General features: G+C 35.5%; 3 protein-coding genes, 1 long non-coding RNA gene and 2 pseudogenes across 10 annotated transcripts; 2 read left to right on the top strand and 4 right to left on the bottom strand.

The window, feature by feature from the left end:
* The first annotated feature begins 2,427 nt into the window (after positions 1-2,427).
* LOC109126771 (uncharacterized) lies at positions 2,428-3,834 on the top strand. Of its 4 annotated transcripts, XR_015568545.1 has the most exons (4): positions 2,481-2,798; positions 2,872-3,003; positions 3,212-3,320; positions 3,498-3,834. It is a non-coding gene; the product is annotated as an uncharacterized LOC109126771 (long non-coding RNA). The 4 variants fall into 4 exon arrangements; XR_002033590.2 differs by lacking the exon at positions 2,872-3,003 and having other exon boundaries at positions 2,428-2,798; positions 3,258-3,320; XR_002033591.2 differs by lacking the exon at positions 2,872-3,003 and having other exon boundaries at positions 2,444-2,798; positions 3,239-3,320.
* Positions 3,835-4,386: 552 nt separating this feature from the next.
* On the bottom strand, positions 4,387-5,166 carry LOC109126975 (uncharacterized). The gene is made up of 3 exons (XM_019230991.2): positions 5,030-5,166; positions 4,829-4,897; positions 4,387-4,716 (listed from the first exon to the last, which is right to left on the bottom strand). The coding sequence occupies exons 1-3, from the start codon at positions 5,084-5,086 to the stop codon at positions 4,642-4,644; spliced, it is 201 nt and encodes a 66-aa protein (XP_019086536.1). The 5' UTR covers positions 5,087-5,166; the 3' UTR covers positions 4,387-4,641.
* Positions 5,167-5,521: 355 nt separating this feature from the next.
* On the bottom strand, positions 5,522-7,491 carry LOC104719538 (pentatricopeptide repeat-containing protein At5g38730 pseudogene; annotated as a pseudogene). The gene has a single exon (XR_015568178.1). The product of XR_015568178.1 is annotated as a pentatricopeptide repeat-containing protein At5g38730 pseudogene (transcript).
* Positions 7,492-7,750: 259 nt separating this feature from the next.
* Positions 7,751-10,153, top strand: LOC104719537 (uncharacterized). Of its 2 annotated transcripts, none has more exons than XM_010437481.2 (8): positions 7,751-7,907; positions 8,140-8,244; positions 8,340-8,492; positions 8,584-8,700; positions 8,987-9,115; positions 9,235-9,332; positions 9,426-9,639; positions 9,817-10,092. In XM_010437481.2, exons 1-8 carry the CDS (start codon positions 7,865-7,867, stop codon positions 9,900-9,902), a joined length of 945 nt encoding a protein of 314 aa, XP_010435783.1. In that variant the 5' UTR covers positions 7,751-7,864; the 3' UTR covers positions 9,903-10,092. The 2 variants fall into 2 exon arrangements, with proteins under 2 accessions (XP_010435783.1, XP_010435784.1); XM_010437482.2 differs by having other exon boundaries at positions 7,767-7,907; positions 8,143-8,244; positions 9,817-10,153.
* A 261-nt stretch (positions 10,154-10,414) lies between these two features.
* On the bottom strand, positions 10,415-13,329 carry LOC104720592 (proline dehydrogenase 2, mitochondrial). Of its 2 annotated transcripts, none has more exons than XM_087468408.1 (4): positions 12,611-13,329; positions 11,065-11,716; positions 10,752-10,992; positions 10,415-10,616 (listed from the first exon to the last, which is right to left on the bottom strand). In XM_087468408.1, exons 1-4 carry the CDS (start codon positions 13,115-13,117, stop codon positions 10,583-10,585), a joined length of 1,434 nt encoding a protein of 477 aa, XP_087324534.1. In that variant the 5' UTR covers positions 13,118-13,329; the 3' UTR covers positions 10,415-10,582. The 2 variants fall into 2 exon arrangements, with proteins under 2 accessions (XP_087324534.1, XP_087324535.1); XM_087468409.1 differs by having other exon boundaries at positions 11,065-11,888; positions 12,611-13,226.
* Positions 13,330-15,583: 2,254 nt separating this feature from the next.
* On the bottom strand, positions 15,584-19,633 carry LOC104720591 (DNA ligase 1-like; annotated as a pseudogene).
* Between the last annotated feature and the right edge of the window lie 282 nt (positions 19,634-19,915).

Genomic DNA, 19,915 nt, shown 5'->3' with positions numbered 1-19,915 from the left:
AATACATTTATTATTCGGTTAAGGGTCCTGAGAGAACTTCATGATGGGTGAACTTCCTAGAAGTGATTGTCAGAACTGTGCGAGTGAGGACAAAACACATAAAAAGATCATTTGTTGATTTGTAGGGTCAATAAACAAGTTTGTAAAAGCCTCCCGAACGTAATACATCGGTCATCGAATATGGGTAGGTCTACGGGCCGGGAGTAGATGTTGGGCCCACTTATGAAGGTGGGCCCATGGACTGAGAGTGGACATGAGCTCACTAAGCAAGGTGGCGGTTGAGGTGTACATAGATAGATGCTATATCATGGTGTATCAAAGACACTTCCACAAATATATTGGGAAATTTAATATTAGTTACAATCAAAAGATTTTTTGACGTTAGAAAAAGATTTTTACTTTCACTGGTTGTTGGATCAAGCCATTTTGAGATTGCAAAAAGACGTGAACATTTTCTCTCCACACAAGAGGAGGGCAGAGCCGAAGTTCTCTCTATGGGGGAGAAGGTTGAACACAAGGTTATCTCCACAAGGGAGGAAGGTGGAGGAGGTTGGACGCAAGGTTATCTCCCTAAAGAAGGAAGGCGGAGCCAAGATTTTCTCCATAGTGGAGGAGGTTGGACACAAGGTTCTCTCCATAAGGGATGAGGGCGGAGCCGAGGTTTTCTCGATGGTGGTCATACATTATTTTGATAATACATCACTGATTAGTATATTATGTAATATATAAATACATAAGCTAAGTTTTTTACTTCCACGAATATATTAAGAAATTTAACATTAGTTACTATCAAAAGATTTTGTAATATTAGAAAAATGTTTTTACTTTAATTGGTTGTTGGAGAAAGCCATTTTGAGATAGCAAAAATACGTTAACATGTTCTCTCCACACAGGAGGAAGGCAGAGCCGAGGTTCTCTCTATGGTGGAGAAGGTTGGACAGAAGGTAATCTCCCCAAGAGAGGTGAAGGAGGTTGGGCGCAAAGTTATCTCCACAAGGGAAGAAGGTGTAACCAAGGTTCTCTGCATGGTGGAGGAGGTTGGACGCAACGTTCTCTCTATAAGGGATGAGGACGAAGCCGAGGTTTTTCCATGGTGGTCATACATTATCGTGATGATATATCATTGATTAGTATATTATGTAATATATTTTTATTCAAATGTTTTTTGAGCAAATAATTGTAATAATTAAAAAACTATGCAGAAGTGAAAGTAAAATAGTTGGCTTAATGTGTTCATATAGACATTTTTTAGGTGGTGATAAAGAATATATTTGTAATATAAAGTATATTTAGATGTAAAAAATACACTTTTAATAGTAACATACATAAAAAATTTGTAAATCGATATAAATCAATGTATTATAATAAAAGTAAAATTTAGAAATAACATACAACAAATTTTAATATATTTTTATTAAATTTAATTTAATTTAGAAAAATTTAAACACGTAGATCAGGCGGGTCCTCATCTAGTATAATATAAGTGACGAAAATATTTTGTCTAACTTCATCTGTGTAAAAGTTTTGTTTTGGTATAATTAGAGCCAAAGCTTTTTTTTGTTTTGGTACTATCAGAGCTCAAAAAAAAAACGCTAACCAAAACTAAGCCATAGCCAAAAATCAAGTTGTCACCCGCAAAAAATTAGGCTGCTTCTGATTGTAACAAAAACAAAATTTAAAAACCACAAAAAAAAATTGTTTTGGTATAGTCAGAGCCGGTATAGAGTTTTACGGGTACCAATTTGTTGGTCTCAATTAGTTATTTTCACTGTAATGTTTCAAAATAATCTTATTTTTTTTAAATTTCTGATGAAATATTATATTTATTTAGATTTTTTTAAACTTATGTGCGATGTGTCATTAAATTTACATCAAGTTTTCCGGGTTATTGTTAGTTAGAATATTATTTTCTTCTAATTGTTTATTTTATAATCTATGTAATCGTATCCGTACTTCATTTTCTCCCATCCTTAATGAGTAAATGGTTAGATATAAGATATAACACAAAAAAAAATCATTATCATTGATTTCTTTTAAGTTTTTTATAAAAATAAAAAAATATCTAACCGCAATCGCCCGCAACCGCAAACGCTTGCGGGAAGCAGCTTTTGGAATTCAGAGGTTTGAAGCGGTTGGGAGCGATTAAGAGCGATTGGGAGCGTTTTATGTCACTACAAGAAAACATAGAATTGCCGACTGCAAGTTGCGACTTAAAAAGCAGTAGCTAAATTTAGCAACTGCATTGCGATTGTTTTGCTATTGAATGGCTACTAAAATAAATTAGTCGCCTAGTACACGCTAATTCGAAACTGATGCATAATGTTGCAGTTTAGTCGCCAATTTAAAACTAATTTCGAAACCAATTTGACAATCGCCAAACATTACGACTAAGCAGCTACTCATTAACGACTGATATATTTAATTTAGGCCTTAAACCATTTGGGCTATAACCAAACGACTAAAACCCAAAACAAAAAGATGTTTTTATTTAGGTTTACATTTTTGTGAATCTAAATAAAAAGAAAAATAGAACATGGCTTAAGTTCTCGAGATCTTCTCTCCCCTCTATGTCTCTAAATCTCCTTTCCTCTTCAGATCTCCTCTTCTCATCGTCTCCAGATTTCCTCTCTCTTATCTTCTTGTCGTCTTCCTCCGCCGCAGCTACCACCAAACCCACTCGATTCAACTGAACCTCGTTCTGCTTCCACATCTTCCACCATTTCTTGTCACCTTAACTCCAGATCTGGCTATCTCTACTACACAAAATCTGTTTCTATAGAAACCCAGAATCACCCATGGTAATTCCTCAACTCCGCCTCTTAATCTCCATCTTTAATGATGAAGTTTTTGTTTAAGAGCTTGATTTTGTAGATTTCAGATGAGGTATTTGTTGTCTTGAAGCCTAGTGATAAAGTTTGTAAAGATAATATGAAGATTGGGGATGTGGGAATGAGGAAGCAAGCTTTGATTAAGCTTAACGAATGGAGTTTCTTAACGCTTAAAGTTGAGAAATTTAGGGTTACTTTTTGTGATTGTTTTTTTATTTCCTTTGGTTTGGTTTTTAATTGTAGAAGAGGATGAGGAAAGGAACTAAAGTTGGTAATCACACATGTATTCTAGTGATTTGCTGACAACGTATGAAGCTTTTTCACTTGGATTTTAAGATTGATACATGTGGGATTTATGGTTTGAACTTTGGTTGTTATTTCAGACTTAAAAAACTAATGATGGTTCTTAGAATCATTGATGTGGTGCAGGTCTCGTTTTGGTGTCTTTGTACATGAGGACCAAAACAAAACTTTATAAGGCACATATATCTGGTAACTGCTTCATTGAGCTTATCAGCACATATATCTCTGCATCATATTAGCATGCTTTTGTCTTCATAAGGCAATTAGCAATGATTCTGCGTGAAGCGCTTAACACCAAAACAAAACTTTGTATATATATTTTTTATGACTTTTGATTGCTAATAATAATCCGTTTGGTTTCTCCAGTGTTATTGTGGGAGAGAACTCAACCATCTTTGGGAAAAACGCACCAAGCAGTGACGGGAAGATGATGAAGATAGGATTGAAAAGGATGCTGAAGCTTTCAATTCCTCCTGGTTACCGGGAAGTGACCCCAAATATGTTTTTCTTCCTAGAGTCTCAAACCAATGATCCAAACCCTTCTGATGTTCAAAGTTAGGTTCCTTCACTATCCCTCCTTCCCTCATGTTTATGAAAACTTTTGTAATATTTGCGACTTGTACTCTTGGATGTTTTCTTGAACTTATGTTGGATGTAAAATTAAACTTATGTTTTTGTTTAATTTCATGTTTGTTTAATTTCATGTTTGTTATGTTTTAGTTATGGTTTTCATAGTCAGTTTTGGTATTATAAAATCAAATAATTCATTTTTTAAAAACATGATAATTAAATAGTCGTCAAACAGTCACCGAAACATACACAAAACAGTAACCAAAACAGTCGCAAATGAGTAACCAGATCAATCGCTAAAGCGTTGCAATTCAGTCGCTAAATTTAGTGACTGTTTGGCGAGGGAAGAACGACCACAATTATCAGTCGCCAATTAATAGCTCCATTTCGACTGTTTAGCGACTGATTATTTTAGCGACGCACTGTTTACCGACTACGCATGTCAGTCGTCAATCAGTCGTTACTAAGTAATGTGCGACTGAATAGTGACTGTTTTGTAATCGGCGATTCCATGTTTTCTTGTAGTGTGTGATTGGTTCCAATCGCTAGCAACCGCTACCACCCGCAAACGCAGCGTTTGCGGGAGGTAGCGGGAGAACCAGTCAACACCTAAATCAGTTTGGTTTGATAAAATTTTGGGTGGTTTTTTTATTTCAGGCAAGCAAATTAACTAAAAGTTGCATAATTAATCAAATAATGTTTCAATTTCTATGCTAATTTATGAGAGAAAATCAAAAATGAGAAAGGATCACAAAGAATACATGATCATGAGAAAACAAACAGAAGCAAAAACCATTACAAGTAGTAATATATATATATTTTAAAAATCAACAGTCTGAATAATCAAACTATTAAACCTAATCTTTAGGTTCAAAAAATGAATTATTGTTTTTATTCGTCAAAAAAAAAGTTGCATCATGGAAATGGAATGATATTGTCTTCATTTGTTAATGCCGGTGGCATTCTTCACTGATTCGGTAGCTCCTTGTGCCTTCTCCTTGATCTGCTGGCCCGTCTGTATGAAACAATTTAATTCCAAGTTATTATTTACATAAGAATACTTACTTAATATTTTTATTTAGGTGGGATCTATTCTAATTCATGAAAACTATATGAATTTTACAAACCTCTTGGAGGGACTCCTTGGCAGATTGGGCAGCGTTGCTAGCCTTGTCCATCATGGTGCTAGCCTTCTCCTGAACACCAGTTAATAACAAATAATTATATTAATGCATGTTAAAAAGTTTTTTTTTTTTACTTGAAGAGATCCCTATTAATTATGAATCAGCTCTTGTAATAATATCATAGTTGAAGTAATTTAGGATTACCTGAGTTTGACCTTTGGCCTGGCCGGCTTGGAAGCTAATGTTCTGGTTGCTTGACATTTTCAAATAGCTTGGTTAAGAGAAAGATAAGTTTTGTTTTCAAATTAAAGTGAGATTGTAGGATTTGAATTGAGTTAAGTGTTTCCTCTAAAGGTTCCATTGTTTATATAGGTCCCATGAAGCTTTCATTTTCTGACACTTGTCATTAAAGTGTTGGTAATATGAGGTGTTCCGGGTCAAGTGGAGATTATGATGATTAATCCGTATTTAGTTCAGATCAGAGTTATATGGGATATTTTTAGCTCGATTGACTCGTTCTAATGATTTGTGATCTCGTCTTTTAAGTTTTAGTACTGTTTTGATTTGATTAATTCAGCATTACTATTACAAGTTTGAATCCAGTTAAAATTGATGGATTAGATAATTACACGCTGAAGCTTTTTTCTGACTTACACATTGAGCTTACTAAGCTTGCTAACTACATTGCTCAACATAGGAATCTCAAAGCCTCTTCAAAACATTAGGTGAGAAAATGATTCATCATAAAATTTGATCTGTCAACATTGATCATGATCAGTACTGAGCTTATACAGGCACTCACTAGTTAACTTCACAAGACCTCACTTCTGTTCATTTCTTGTAAGATACTCTTCGATATAAGACATCTATCACCTACATGACTCCAAAAGAACTTCAAAACATCTTTATCACCAGCGTAATAGGCACTGATGGATTTATACAGTTTCAAGTTTACCATCAACCGTCGATTATACATTGTATCGAACAAAGCAGAAGCTTCAGTGACATTCCCTGTTCTCCAATACGCATAAGCCATGCTAGTGTATATTACGCTATCTCCCATCAAACCCTTCTTTTCCATTGACTCGAACAACACTTTGGCGTAATTCACCTGTTCTAACTTACAAATCCTTCTTATTAATCCTCTGTATAGAGCAACATCAAGGCAAAGACCTCTTTTCTCAAACTCCTCTGGGAGTTTTACGATTTCTTCTTGCTTGTTCTGGTTATAAAATCCATCAACGAGCCAAGAATAGGCTGAATATCCTGGAGACAAGCCTTTCTCTAGCATAGTGAACATTTCCTCCTTTGCATTGTCCAGTTCCAGCACTTTACAAAACCCGTGAATCAATGCTTTGTATGAATACATGTCAAGCTTTAGCCCCGATTCAATCATCTTCTTCTTTACCTTCACTGCAGATACCATGTCCCCGATTTTGCAATATGCGTTGATCAAAGTATTGCAAGTGATATTATCAGGTTCTATCTTTTTCCCACTCATCTCAGTCAAAAGCCGGTAGATTCTCGTATTCTTCCATCTTCACATAACTTACGTAGAATCGAGTTATAAGTCACAACTCCAGGACAAAACCCTCTTGACTCCATTACCTCACGTAACCTCAAAGCTTCATCAATATCATTCATTCTACAATACCCATCAATCAAAGTAGTATAAGTAACATGGTTAGCAGTAACAACTCCTTTAATCTCCCGAAACAGCCTCGTCGCCTCTCTCATTCTACCTTCTCTACTAAACCCATGTATGAGCGAGTTATAAGTGACGATATCAGGAGCAACACCACTTCTCTCCATCCTATCTTGAACGGATAAAGCCTCGTAATGCATACCCTTTTTGCAATATACCGAGATCAACGTGTTATAGGTAAAAAGATCAGGAAACACACCCTTTTCTTCCATCTCACTCAACAATTTCTCAGCTTTCTCAGGATCTCCAGATTTAGAACAAGCATGAACCAATACATTATACACATGAATGTTAGCCACAACACCTAACTTAACCATCTTCTTGAAAACTTTCCAAACTGTATCAGTCAATCTCTCTTTCACCAAACTAGGTTTCAATCCACAACTCCTAATATGTTCAAACACCTCAATAGAATCCCTGACCATCCCGGATTTAGCATAATATATAATCAACCAGCTAAAAACGTGAGATAAAACTTCTGGGTCTTCTGAACTACCTCCAAGTAAAGATCTCAGAACAAGAGGAGATGACAAAAGCTCTCTCTGAGACAATTTATCGAGCAGTTGGTGTGCAGTTTTGAAATGCTTGTACTTGGTAAGAATCAAAATCATTCTCCAAGAAGATTGTAAACTATGCTTACAACTTGGTAACGAATCAGTCCAGCTATAGAAACTCCATGAAAGAGAAGGTCCGCCGTAGCCAGAATACAAAGAAAGCTCTGAGATTACCTGAGTGATGATCGCTGATTTTAATAACCCAGAATCAGCTTTGTGTTTCAGAATATTTTTCCAGTTTCCTTTCAACACAGCTCCACAGATGCTTTGTGCAATCAAGGCTTCTCCATTTGCAGACAACAAATTCACCATTGTTGCTTTGTTGCTCAGGTGTTGCAGCAACAGAGACGACGATTCATGTGCAGCAACGAGTTTGAGAAGCCGTAAACCGGTTTAAATTTCTTTAGTAGCAGAATCAGACCGGATTATTTACCAATAGTGAGTAAACAACCGAATTTAAAACCGGAATCGATCATTGTATTGTTGTAACCGGGTATGGACCGGTTTATTAGAAATACGCTTTGGAAATGGAAAGATCAAAATATTTCGAAACCAAACCGAGTTCATAGATTAATTACCGAACCGAATTGAATGTAAATGAATAACCGGGAACGGACCGGGTTATGTGAAATACGTTTATGTCCTCTCGTCTTGCTACTATTACGACTTTACCCTTGTTTCTGCTTCAGTTCAAAACCTCACAAAACCCTAATTTTAACATCGTCGTGCCCTGACTTAATCCCAATTTGTCCGATAGCGTCGACGCCGAGAGAAAAGAAGATGAAAGAGAGGAGAAAGGTGAAAAAGAGTAATCTTCACCAAGGTAGGATTTAATTTTGTTTCTTTCTTTCTTTCTTGCTTAATTGGGTTTCACGATTTTGAATTGTTGATTTTATGAGGTTTCACTGCAAAACCGTAAAGACCTTGTAAGAGTTTGTACTTTATTGTATACTTGATTTGTGTTCTTAGAGTTAACGTAATTGATTTCGAAACTTTGAGAGCTTTAATTTGGAATGACATTGAACTCAATTGCAAAGGGTTTAATCTTTGTGCAGCAGAAACTGATGGGAAGAGAGTTGGAAAAAAAATTCAGAGGAAGAAGAAAGAGACAGTGAGCAATGTTGACTTAAGCGAGGAGCCTCAGGCTACACAGCTCCAAGGTGAAAGTTTTGGCTTTAATGGAACTAGAACTTCTTAGTGTTATAAGATGTGTTGTGGTGTTGAATTTAGTACCTTTTTTTTTATTGGCTTACAGCTATTTCAAGTGAGAAACTCAAAACAAAGAAGAAGAAGATTCAGAAGAGTAAGGAAATAGATAGCTCTCCAGCTGATGGGAAGGTCAGTGGGAAGATGAAGAAGAAGAAAGAGAAAGGAAGTGATGTTGATATAAGTGAACCGAGGCTAGAAGGTGAATTCTTTTTATTTTTGGCAGAGCAATCTACTACTACCCAGTTGTTAGATTCTCGTATTGAGTTTAGTATCTTTGGTTCTTGTAACAGCTATTCCAACTGAGAAAGTCAAAGTAAAGAAGGGCAAAATGAACAAGACAAAGAAGAAAAGGAAGGCCGAGGAAATAAGTAGCGCTTCAGTTGAAGATGATCATCTGAAAAGAGAAGGTGAGTAGTTCAGGCTTGTCTAATCATATGCAGTTAACTCATTCATTTGCATGAAGAACCTTAGCTAGTTTCAAGTCATTGTATAATATTTCTTTTTAGCAGTATGTGAACTTTACTGTCTATCTATATCTGTCATGTGATTCTAATGTGAGATTTTTTATGAATTTTATATAAGTTTGCCATGGCCGTAATGGAACTGAAATAAGTAACCGGTAGTACAGAGCTGCTTGGTGCAGTCATCATCTTGTTTAGGTTCTTGTTTAATAAAGCAAAATCTATTTTGTAGGCAAGTCTAAGAAATCAAATAAGAAGAAGAAGATGGACATGACCTCTACGAAAGAGAACAAAATTGAAGAGGAGGAAGATGTTTATGAAATTTCTTCAGGCGATGAGGACTGCACAAGGGGAATGAAAAGTATGAATGCAACAAAAATTATTGCTCTCTTCTATTATTAGCAGCATATGATTAGATAAGCCTGAACACTCCTGAATCTGTTTCTGCCTTAACTTGATAAGTCCTCTGTCAAACTGCAGAGTGGGTTACTGATTACTATGAGAGTAGACCTGGTTTAGACGAGCTGCAAAAGAGAATCGATGACTTTATGACTGCTCACGAAGAGCGCCTTGAACAGGTTCTTCTTTCCGTCCTATATTTTTAAGCGTACATATCTGTTATCTAAGTGACCACCGCGTTTTTGCCTAATGCTGTCATATGTGTTGAACAGGAGAAAAAAGATAGTGAAGCTAAAGCTGCAGAAGGTGGATGGACTGTGGTCGTGCATCACAAAGGAAGGAAAAAGACAACCGAAACTGAAACTGGAACAGCCGTTGGATCTTTCTCGCAGGCTGCGGTGGAGGATAAGATTGCTAAGAAGAAACAGAGTGAGCCTGTCGCTCATGGTTTCTACCGTTTCCAAAGGCGAGAAGCACAACGCAACGGTAAGCCTTGGCTTTTTCTATATCCAAGGCTTCAAACTTGGTTTTGTGTCAGTTTCGGTTTGGCTCCAGTCAGATTTTATACGCACCCACCCCTTAGTCACAAGCGGCCCTTTGATCTGTCTGCCCTTTATTCTGATGATTGATTCTTGGTTTTGTGTGTTTCTTGTTTGTCGACAGAAATCTTGGCGCTTCAGAGTAAGTTTGAGCAAGACAAGAAGAGGATACAACAACTTCGAGCTACTCGTAGGTTTAAGCCTTTCTAAGAAAAACAGATCCCATACGGAACAACCTGAGTTTTAATTTTTGTGGGTTTTAGCCTCATGAAACTCGGCAAGAATATCATGAATGTGTTTTATGATCAAATTTTTGTAATTGACAATTTCAGGCTGTTAAACGAAATGAAAATTTTACTTTTCCCCTTTAAAGATTAAAAAATTGGATCACCTTCTGAAATCGCATTAACCGGCCCGAGGAGGCCAGGACTTATAAAGTTGCCATTTTACTGGGAAAAAAACACCAAATTATTTGTTTGTTTCATATGTTCCTCCTCATCGTCATCTCTCAGTATTATCAGAGCATTCTTCATATATTGTGGATTAAATATATAGGATATTTGAAAGTCTTTAACCAAATAATTAAAAGAGATAATATAAATTTGGAATTAGTTAATATATTTTTGTTTTGATACATTTTCTTTAAATAATTTTTTGAAATTAATATGAAGAACACACTTCAAAAATGGTAGATAAATAAAAATATAAATTCTTGAACAAAATTAGCAAATTGCATTTTTCATTGATCACGCAGGATTTATACATTTGTGGATGATAGATATACCCTTTTTGTGATCAACCTACTTCAGATATCTTGCTATTCCATTTATATATAAAATTTAGAATATCTAAATTTTGCCAAATTATTGAAACACATTTATCTCCTGTCTTCACCTACCCATAAGTCTCCTCTTAAGCTCCATCCTACAAAGACACAAACAAACCACATTGTTAAGACCAAAATCTAGGCAGAAAACGATATTTTCCAAACTAATTACGATATAAACCGAAACTATATATCAATGAGTAAACCATATCAGTGTTAAACCGGTTAGTTACCTCATAAGTTGGCGGTCTAGAGAACCTGTAGACATCATACCACGATTCTCATATGCCCTCCGGATAAGGTATGGAACCGCAGTGTCGACTGGCCCGTATGGCATGTACTTGCTAACATTGAAGCCGGCCCTTTTCAGTCCGAAAGATAACGCATCCGACATCCCGTAAAGCTGTGCGAACTCGATCTTCCCGTTTTCTTTATCGATTCCTAGCTCACTTGCTTTCCTTGCCCCTAGTTTACCTATAAATAAAACATTAAGTATAACAATGTCTAGGGAAAATATCACCATTAAATCTAGGGGTGATAACATACCGGAGTCAGTGTTATGCGTAGCTAGAATGACCGCAATGCCTGATCCATTTGAGGCTTTCTCCATAAGAAAACTCATACATTCATTGTAGCAATCATGTGTATCTTGAATTGTGTCATGGACCGGTGACTTGTGACCCAAGGAATCTGCTAACTTAGCTTCACTGGACATATAAGCACCTCTCACCAATTTAAACCCAATAGGAACTTTCATTTTCTCCGATTCTCGTAAAGCAAAGTGTAATCTCTCTCCCGCATCTTTCAAATACGCCTGAATCGTGTTGTAAACAATAGGTCGATCTTGATCGGTATTGAACTTGATCGCCGACCAATACGCCATGTAATCAATCGCAGGTTGGAGAATAGTGTCTTCAGCATCGATCAGTAACGGTACGTTCGATTCTTGACATCTCTGACAAACAGATTTGAGGCGGTCGTGAGCTTTCTCAAGCTCTCGTTCTTCCTCTACGGTCAATGGTTCCGGTTCAGTGGTTGTGTGGTAGAGAGGACTTAAACCGGAAAAAACCGGGAATGAATTGAGTTTCCATGGAAGTTTGAAATTTGGGTTCTTGTATTGCCAACGGAGCAAATCACTAACTCGTTTTAAGACATCCATTGGACAAATCGCTGTGATCTTGACCACCACTGAGCTTAACTATTCAAAACAAAACCAATAAAACTTGATTAGTAGTTGAAACCGCTATAAACCGGGATTATTGTAATAAAGCGAGGAGAGAATATTCCTATGCGGGTAGTTGACAATTCAGATTGACGAATATGTCCTCATTGCGTAATTAACGTGTTAACTTGCAAGTCTGACTAGGAACCTACGTCGATTTGATTGTTATTTTCATACTTACCAAAAAAAATCTTAATACGTATGTAGACAAGTCGTAATATAAAAAGAAAAGAAGTAGTTATCAAAGATTAAAGAAAAATCAGACAGCTAAACAAGTTGGGTGTTCTTTTTGGCTTTTTAAGGTATATGCATTTTTCTCTAATCTAATTTAATTTAATCCATATTTGTTTTTTTGACTAAAACTATACTTTTTATATATTGATATTTATTCTTGTTAAGGGTTTTCATTGGTCGGTTACTCCACGTTTTGTGATGGCAGATCTAGGGAAAAAAAATCTAGTGGGATCATCCACTACTTTTTTGTTAATATCGAAAAACATATAGCTAGAAAGAAATAGAATAGGTGGAGGTAGTTTAGTGTCAAATTATCAAAGAAAAAAAAAATGTAAACATCGCATTTTTTTATTGGTTATAATTGACCATATTTCTCACCATTTATTAGCCTACACACTTATAAACATGTATGGGTTTTTGTTTGTAGATCTGACTGGCACAAAATTGACTATCATATATATATATATATACTAAAATGTCTGATCTGTATTAAAATAATGGAATGGTAGCAAAAAAACCAAAAGCTAATATAAATGAAGAGATTTTTTTTAGGGAAAATGGAGAAATGCATAGAAAAAGTCTAGAACGTGACATCTTTGAGACTAGAATAATAAAATAGGACTGAGAATGTCTTACGTGAGACGTAGGTAGGGTTTTAGCAGCTTCGACGGTTTCCATGAATTTCTTAATGTTGTCATCACAAGCGGCACCGTCTTCGGCGTGTTCGACGCCGTACACCAACATACCTTTAAGTCCTGTCGACTCATAAACGCTCCTCACACGTCTCGCGGCCGCGGTGGCGTCTTCACCTGCACAGAAATGTTCGTAAAACGTTCCTTTCACGATACCGAGGACTAAATCGCGTGTGAAAGTCGTCTCCATGAGTTTCGAACTCATGAGCCACGAGCCAATATCAACCATAGGGCCTATAGCCGTGGCATGAAGAACTGCGGTTGAGCGGATGAGATTGAGGATTGGGACAGAAGCAAAGAGTCGTGATTGGTCGGAGAGATCAAGGTCAACGTCCGGTTTTGGTTGGTGGTCAAAAGAAATGATCTCCGGGATGACGGTGGTCGGAGGACCGACGGGGCTCACGGTGGAGAAACGGCGGACGAGGTTTGGTCGGAGGAAACGGTTTGCCATTTGAACTATAGACAGAGTTCTGTTTTCTTTCTCCTTTTTGGTTATTTGGGTTTCTCTTTTTTTTTTTTTTTTTTTCTTGACAAGCGTTTTTGTGTGTTGGGGTTTGTGTGTGTATGTGTTATTGCAGCAAGTATTTATAGACACACAAAGGCTTTATGTGTGTGTTTACATATGTGATAAACTTTGTAATAGATGTCAATATATGTTTCTATCTTTAATTATGTCTGATTTGGATAATATCATAACATAAGTTACTTTTTCTTAAAATTGGAATACGATCCGGAAATTAATAATTAGAAGAGAAAAATACCTAAATTTATGTTTGACAGGGAGTTACTGAATTTTCAAAACAAAATGATGATGGATAAGTCATTTCAGATTTTTTTTTTTTTATCATCTATATTTAAATGAAAATCTACAAACAATAAATATTATTTATTCAATTACTGTAGTTTTAATTCAATTTCGATTCTAATAAAATTGAGATTGTAACTATTTATATCAGAACTTATTTAAGTTATAATTGATAACTTTAATTAATATAATTTTAATATTAAATTTCGTATTTGAAGCAGTTAAAAAGGTTAATGAAATAATTCAACTAGTTTCTTTTAAGCTCAATTTAATCGTTACATAAGAAATATAATTAGCAAATTAGATTATTAATATATTTGGTTAAATAAAAAAATGGAGGCTTAGTGCTGATTATCATTTTGAAGAGAGAAACTATAAACTTTTGATAGCCAAACTTGAAGTTAGATAGCTTATTATCTTTCACATTGTAATTAGGCACACCAAAAATCACGTGGCTTTTTTTGCTGTTGACGTCAACCTTACGTGTTTTTCGTTTTTTTTCCTTTTATTCTGACATCTTCTAATTTTAATTGCAATTTTATGATATCATTTAGTAGAAGAATCTTTGATAACCATAATTCTTGATCGTAGATTCCGCATTCGTTATATCAAGAAACCGTTACGAGGTTAATGCGATTAATTAATAAGATTCCGATTGATAAGAGTTACTAAACATGAAAAGTTTTCGTAGATAAGTACTATGTGAAATGTGAATCAAAGATTAAACAAAACTCTTAATTAACTTTAGGGTAAAGTATAAGAGAAGAATTTCGCCGTAATTTTCTGAGAGAACACAGTATTTGGTTCTGGAACAAATAAAATAAAATAATATCTTCTATTAAGAAAAGTTGAGTCAGCGACACCAAGGATGTGACCATATGAGATGTCATTGGATATTCCTAATTAATTAATGGATATGATTATTTAATTGAATTGTGTAGATTTGCCTACAAGAGTCGGTGGATGATGAATCGGATGCAACATTCGGACCTGAACTTTTGAATCTTTGACTTTTACTCAATGGAATCTAGAGACATCAAATCATTGCATGAATTTAGCAAGATTCTCTCTAAAATAGTAAATATTATTAGTAGATCTAATACTTTCAAATATTCTTAGTTGATAAAAATATCAGCAATCAAATAGTTTTAAGTTTAGAATTAAGTACTTAAAAGATCTATACTTTCAGGTTTCAAATATTCTTTTAATTTTACCTATATGGGTCTAAGACCCGTATATTTCCATAGACCAAAATTAAACAGATATACAATTTTCTTGATGTTTTTTCCAAATCCCGTTGAATCTATAATAAGCGACTTATAGTACTTTTATTGAAAATATGTTTAAGAGCGTTTTTACAAGCAAAATTAGAAAAGTGAAGAAATATATTATAAAAATATACATGTTTAAATTTTGACACATTTTAAAAATATTCATTTCACATATGACATTTTGTAATTAGTTTGACTTTTGGTTATATAACTTAAAATTTAGTTACAAATTTAAACTATATTGGAATATTAAGGGGATATCTCCACCCCTCAAAGATATTACTAATGGAGGTGCACTCCTTCCTTTGTTATACTTATTAGTTATATTTTTTTTTTATCAAAATAGTAATCGGAAGTTTTGAGTTTTAAAGCAGTCAAAGAACTTACATAAAATTGTTTTTTTATTTTTAAATATTTATTATTTTTTTGATAACTTCAACGTGTCTTCATCGTTTCGTAACTTTCGTTTCTTCCTTATGTAACTGAAATGCTTTATAGGTGTTCTTCTACTAGACGTTAATATAATATTCAAAAGTAAGTAGCTAGAAAAGTCAATAACATATGATCTATAACTATTCCTAACACAAGATTATTTCTTTTACCAAGAAAATGATAGCAAGACTAATTAAACAATGCATATAAAAATTAGTAAATTAGCATGCTAGGAGAGGTCTACAACACATGAATTAGCTTGTTACATATTAAAAATGCAAATATATTATGCTATTTCTGCCCCTAACTTGGTAGTTTTGCTGCAGGTTATTTGAATCATTACAATTAAGAAGAACTCAACCAAGAAACATATATGATAATACAGCCAAAAAAATGTCAGAGACAAGAGTTATAAATATCCTACTTGTGGTTTAGCAATCACTTTAGAGAAAAGACGAGAAGACAACTCTTCTAGCTCAGTTTCAGAAAGTCCACTACCTAGTAGCCCAACCGTTAAAACCAAGGTTGACTAAGAGACTTGAAGAAATGAGAGTGTCAGTAAAGGACTCATCTTCCATTAACAAAATTGTTTAAAAGAGAGTATTATTTTGTTGTTAAAAATTAAAAGAGAGTATAATTGCCTGTTCTTATAGTATTTCTTCAGTTTTAGCCAATTATACTTTGCAGGCTCATAGGTTTCACCCGAGTTCAATGATTTAATGACTAAACCTTCACCGCTGCAAAATTAACATCACATTAAAGATGACGAGGTGGTAAATTTATTAGAGATACAGAGAAGTGTTAGAAATATACCCAATATATCAATAGAAGCGTCGAAAAACTTTTGTATATCATCGGCATCACTAGATGTTAGAGTAGTTACAAACTGGATCTTCTTCAAATGAACCGTATAGCTTCTGCTAGAAACAAACTGCACATGAATGATTACACAAGAAATGCTTAATTGAAACTTCAGAAAAAAAAACAAATCCTTTTATGATTTACTGATATGGCTCACCTCTCGGCGAATATTAAGGTTCTCCTTAGTAAGTTGTTGGCCATTTAGATATAACATGTCAAAAGCAAAGATGCATACTGGAACCTTGATATCTCTCGCATTCACATTTTTGCGACCTCGGGTACTCAAATCCTAAAAAATACAAGAAATATAAAAACCTAGATAGTATCAAATAGCTAAAGTATCAACCTGTGGAAAGCAACTATTTGATAAAATAAAAATAAAACGAAAGAATTTTATTGTTCTTCCTGTCGAAAGCAACAACCTCACAATCCAAAATAAAAGATTTCACAGAGGGCTTTTTTAATCTGCATACAGAACAACATTACACTTATTTCAGCAGAAAGAAAAGATTGATTCTAGCTAATGTGTTCAACAAGTAACACACCAAACTTGATAACGCAAGAATAACATCGGGGTACTTGTCAGTGTTTCTTTTACCATCTCTACAGTAAATTTTATATGAACCATCCTCATTCCTCCATGTAATGTATCTACAAGTAATTGATCGATAAGCCATAACATAAAATAACTCTCCTTTAGGAATAGCTACGCGTTCATGGGGTTTTAGACTATTAGTTTTACCTGTGCGCGTTCAGCGTTTTCCAACATATTTGTATTCGCATGTGAAAACATTGCCCCGGAATTTATTCAGTATCTCGCCTACAACTTTAATAGGTTTTGAAAGCATGGATCCAATTGGAACACCAAGTGTTAAGTTACAGTTTTTAGGAAGATTCCACTAACCACCGGTTAGAAGAGCAGGAACAATCATGTCATAGTTAGGAAACACAGTGAATACTTGTTTAACAATCTTTGCAGCCTACAAGAACAGAAGCAGAAGGATGAATCTATTGTTACTCACATAGCTCAGAATCATTTTTGATATATTTTTTTATAAAAAACATGGACCTCTTCTGAAGAAGACTAGGAATTTGAAGGTGGCTTTGAGTGCTCTTGAATATAAAGAGCGGCTTGTCCCAAGGCAGCTAATACAATAGAACCTGAGAACCCTAATTGCAATTTCCCCTGCAATGTAATAAAGTCCACAATGAACAGCTAGCAACATGTACATTTGTCATGATTGATCCGCCTAATTAATACCTGAAGTAGATGAGTTAGGTAATTGGATTCACTGTCTGTTGCTGCCATGAGAAGTGCCGACATTCGATTCTTCTTCCTTTTCTTACTATCTTTTCCACTTTCCTTGCGATGATTAGCACGCGATTTGGAGTTAAGACAAAGAAGGTTGATTGTAAAAAACACTCATTCATAACCAAAAACACTAAGCATATATACCTTAGCAATTTGTCGAAACCTATCTAGAACCTTGACAACAGTCAGTGGCTCGAGCTTGAACAACATAGTCAGAGACGAAGGCTTTTCCTTTTGCTGCAAGCAATTCTACAACACGCCATAAGTCTCCCAGTTCCTAGAAAAAAAACAGACAAGCTAAGTGATCAAACAGAACTCCAAAAAAATAACCCTTACAGTCCACCAAACACAGCCTCATTTAATCAACATATTATATACCTTATTTTGCTTCGAAACCTCCTCCACAGTTTGCTTCTGAGATTTCCTTGATAATGGAAGTATCACCAACTCCTAATTCTAGTCCTTCATGAGCATGGGCGATCTCGTTCGCCGCGAGATAGACAGTAGCGAGTAAATCATCAGGAGTAGTAGCGATAACCGTTCTCAACATGTTACATAGAATATTAGTGATCACAATGTGGCCACTCTCGTTTGAAATCAGATCAAAAGACAATGAGAGAAACATGAACTGAACTTTATCTCCTTTCTCCCACCAACACACTATTTAAGGATCGGACTCACAAAGGTTTCTCTTTTAGCAGTCCAGTTTTTCTCTTCATTACATCAATTTTAACCCTTTGGCTCAAAACCCTAGACTTTGATATGGGTTTTGTGGGATCAGAAACAGGATCCGTGACAAGGGTTTTGGCAAATCAGTGACTTTGGTTTCTCCGACTTTAATTTTCTTCCGGGAGCGAGGCGGAGTAGAGGTCTGTGGCGAAGTCCTGTTCTTGGCGGTTGTGCGAGCGGACTTGAGAGTGGTTTGGGAAGCTTTTTGTGACAATAGATTTGTGTTCTTGGTGGTTTAGGGACGGAGATCCGGCAAGAAGTTTCGGAGAAAACGATGCTCGGCATGTGCATCGGTCGATGCACTTTGTGTCGGTCGATGCGAATGCGAGGACGATGCATTTTACTTAGGCGCATCAGTCGCCATGTGGAGACCTCGATCGATGCAATTAGGGATTTCGTGCTATGTCGAGCATGCATTGGTCGATGCAGTGTGCGTGCCAGTCGATGCAAGTGAACCTTGTGTCGGTCGATGCAACCCCAATTGGTGTCGGTCGATGCATGGGTTGATGTCGGTCAATGCAGAGTCCTGGTTTGTTGTCGTTTGGTTATTGATTGTTGGTTGATGGTTAGAGATGTCTCTATTGCTTGTTTGTATAGCCCAGTAGATGGGAGAATTGCCTTACGGAGTGTTTATAAAATACTCATGCATTGCAATTTGTGTTTGTAGTGCAGATAAAGGCAAAGTGTGACCGTGGAATCAAGGCAATGAAGAGGAGGATGTTCTATTGTCTCATTTGGTGGTTGTCTGGTCATGCTAGGTTGATAGAGTTGAGTCATTAGAACGTGGTTTAGGTTGCTGGTTCTATAGTTCATGTTGTTGGACTACTGGTTTCTTTGTTATGAATTAATGTTGATTAATATTGATTAATTTATTGGTTATTTATTGGATATTGGTTTGGGTTGGTTTGTTCTGCTGTTGATTGTTTGTGGCTAGGTGGCTAGTAGGTATGAGACCACTAGCTAATTAGCTATTATTATTATTATTATTAAAAAAACGGGTTGGGTCGTATCAAAGAGATTCTTCCATCTTTTGTGCCACCACAGATGCTCTTAAATTCTTCCTCATACACGCTTATTGTAATGTGTTTAAGATCTTCTTTTCAAACACATTACTAAATTTGATGTTTCACATAAGACCATATATTTTGCTTCTATGGTGGTGAGCAATATTATCTTGCTTACTTGTCTGCCATGAGAGCATTGTAAACAGAAAATATATAATCTTTTTCCCCTTTATCTTCATAGCCAATTGATTGCTCAACATATATAGTGTTGTTTAGAATGCAGATTTTTGACATCAAGCTGAAACAATAGCTACATTCTCGCGGCATCAACGACACAAATTAGTCTGATTGTTTCATGTCTAGAGACTAGAGCACAACTCCATATTGTTTTGTGAATCATTTTGCCAGTAAATGGCTTTGTGTTTGATCACATTTCCTTTTACATTGGTTTTCAACCTGAATATCCACTTTACTCCCACTACATTCTTGTGCATTGGTTCTCATTGTTCATTGGTTTTCCAACTCTTGCTAGCTTACCACCTTGGACCTCCATTGCTCATTTAAATTTTTTTTGACATTCCAATAGCACCAAATAGTACTCATGGTGAAGATTTCATCTTATCCAACATTTCTCCATTCCAATGAAAATCTTCATCATAAATTCAACCGAGAAAACGGTTAAAACTACTTTATCAAAAATAAACTACAGCACTTTTCTATTATAACGAGCGAAAATAATGTATCTGTTAAACCATTATTAGTTGAAAAATAAACAGTTGCATTGCGCCGAAAACAAAGAAAAATTCTTGGGGGTGAACCACTCTTATTCACCCTC

Source organism: Camelina sativa, chromosome 10 (genome assembly GCF_030686135.1).
Source record: "Camelina sativa cultivar CO46 ecotype springtype chromosome 10, ASM3068613v1".
NCBI lineage: Eukaryota > Viridiplantae > Streptophyta > Magnoliopsida > Brassicales > Brassicaceae > Camelina > Camelina sativa.
Note: the sequence above shows the minus strand (reverse complement) of the source record. Positions and strands in the feature narration are given on the sequence as shown.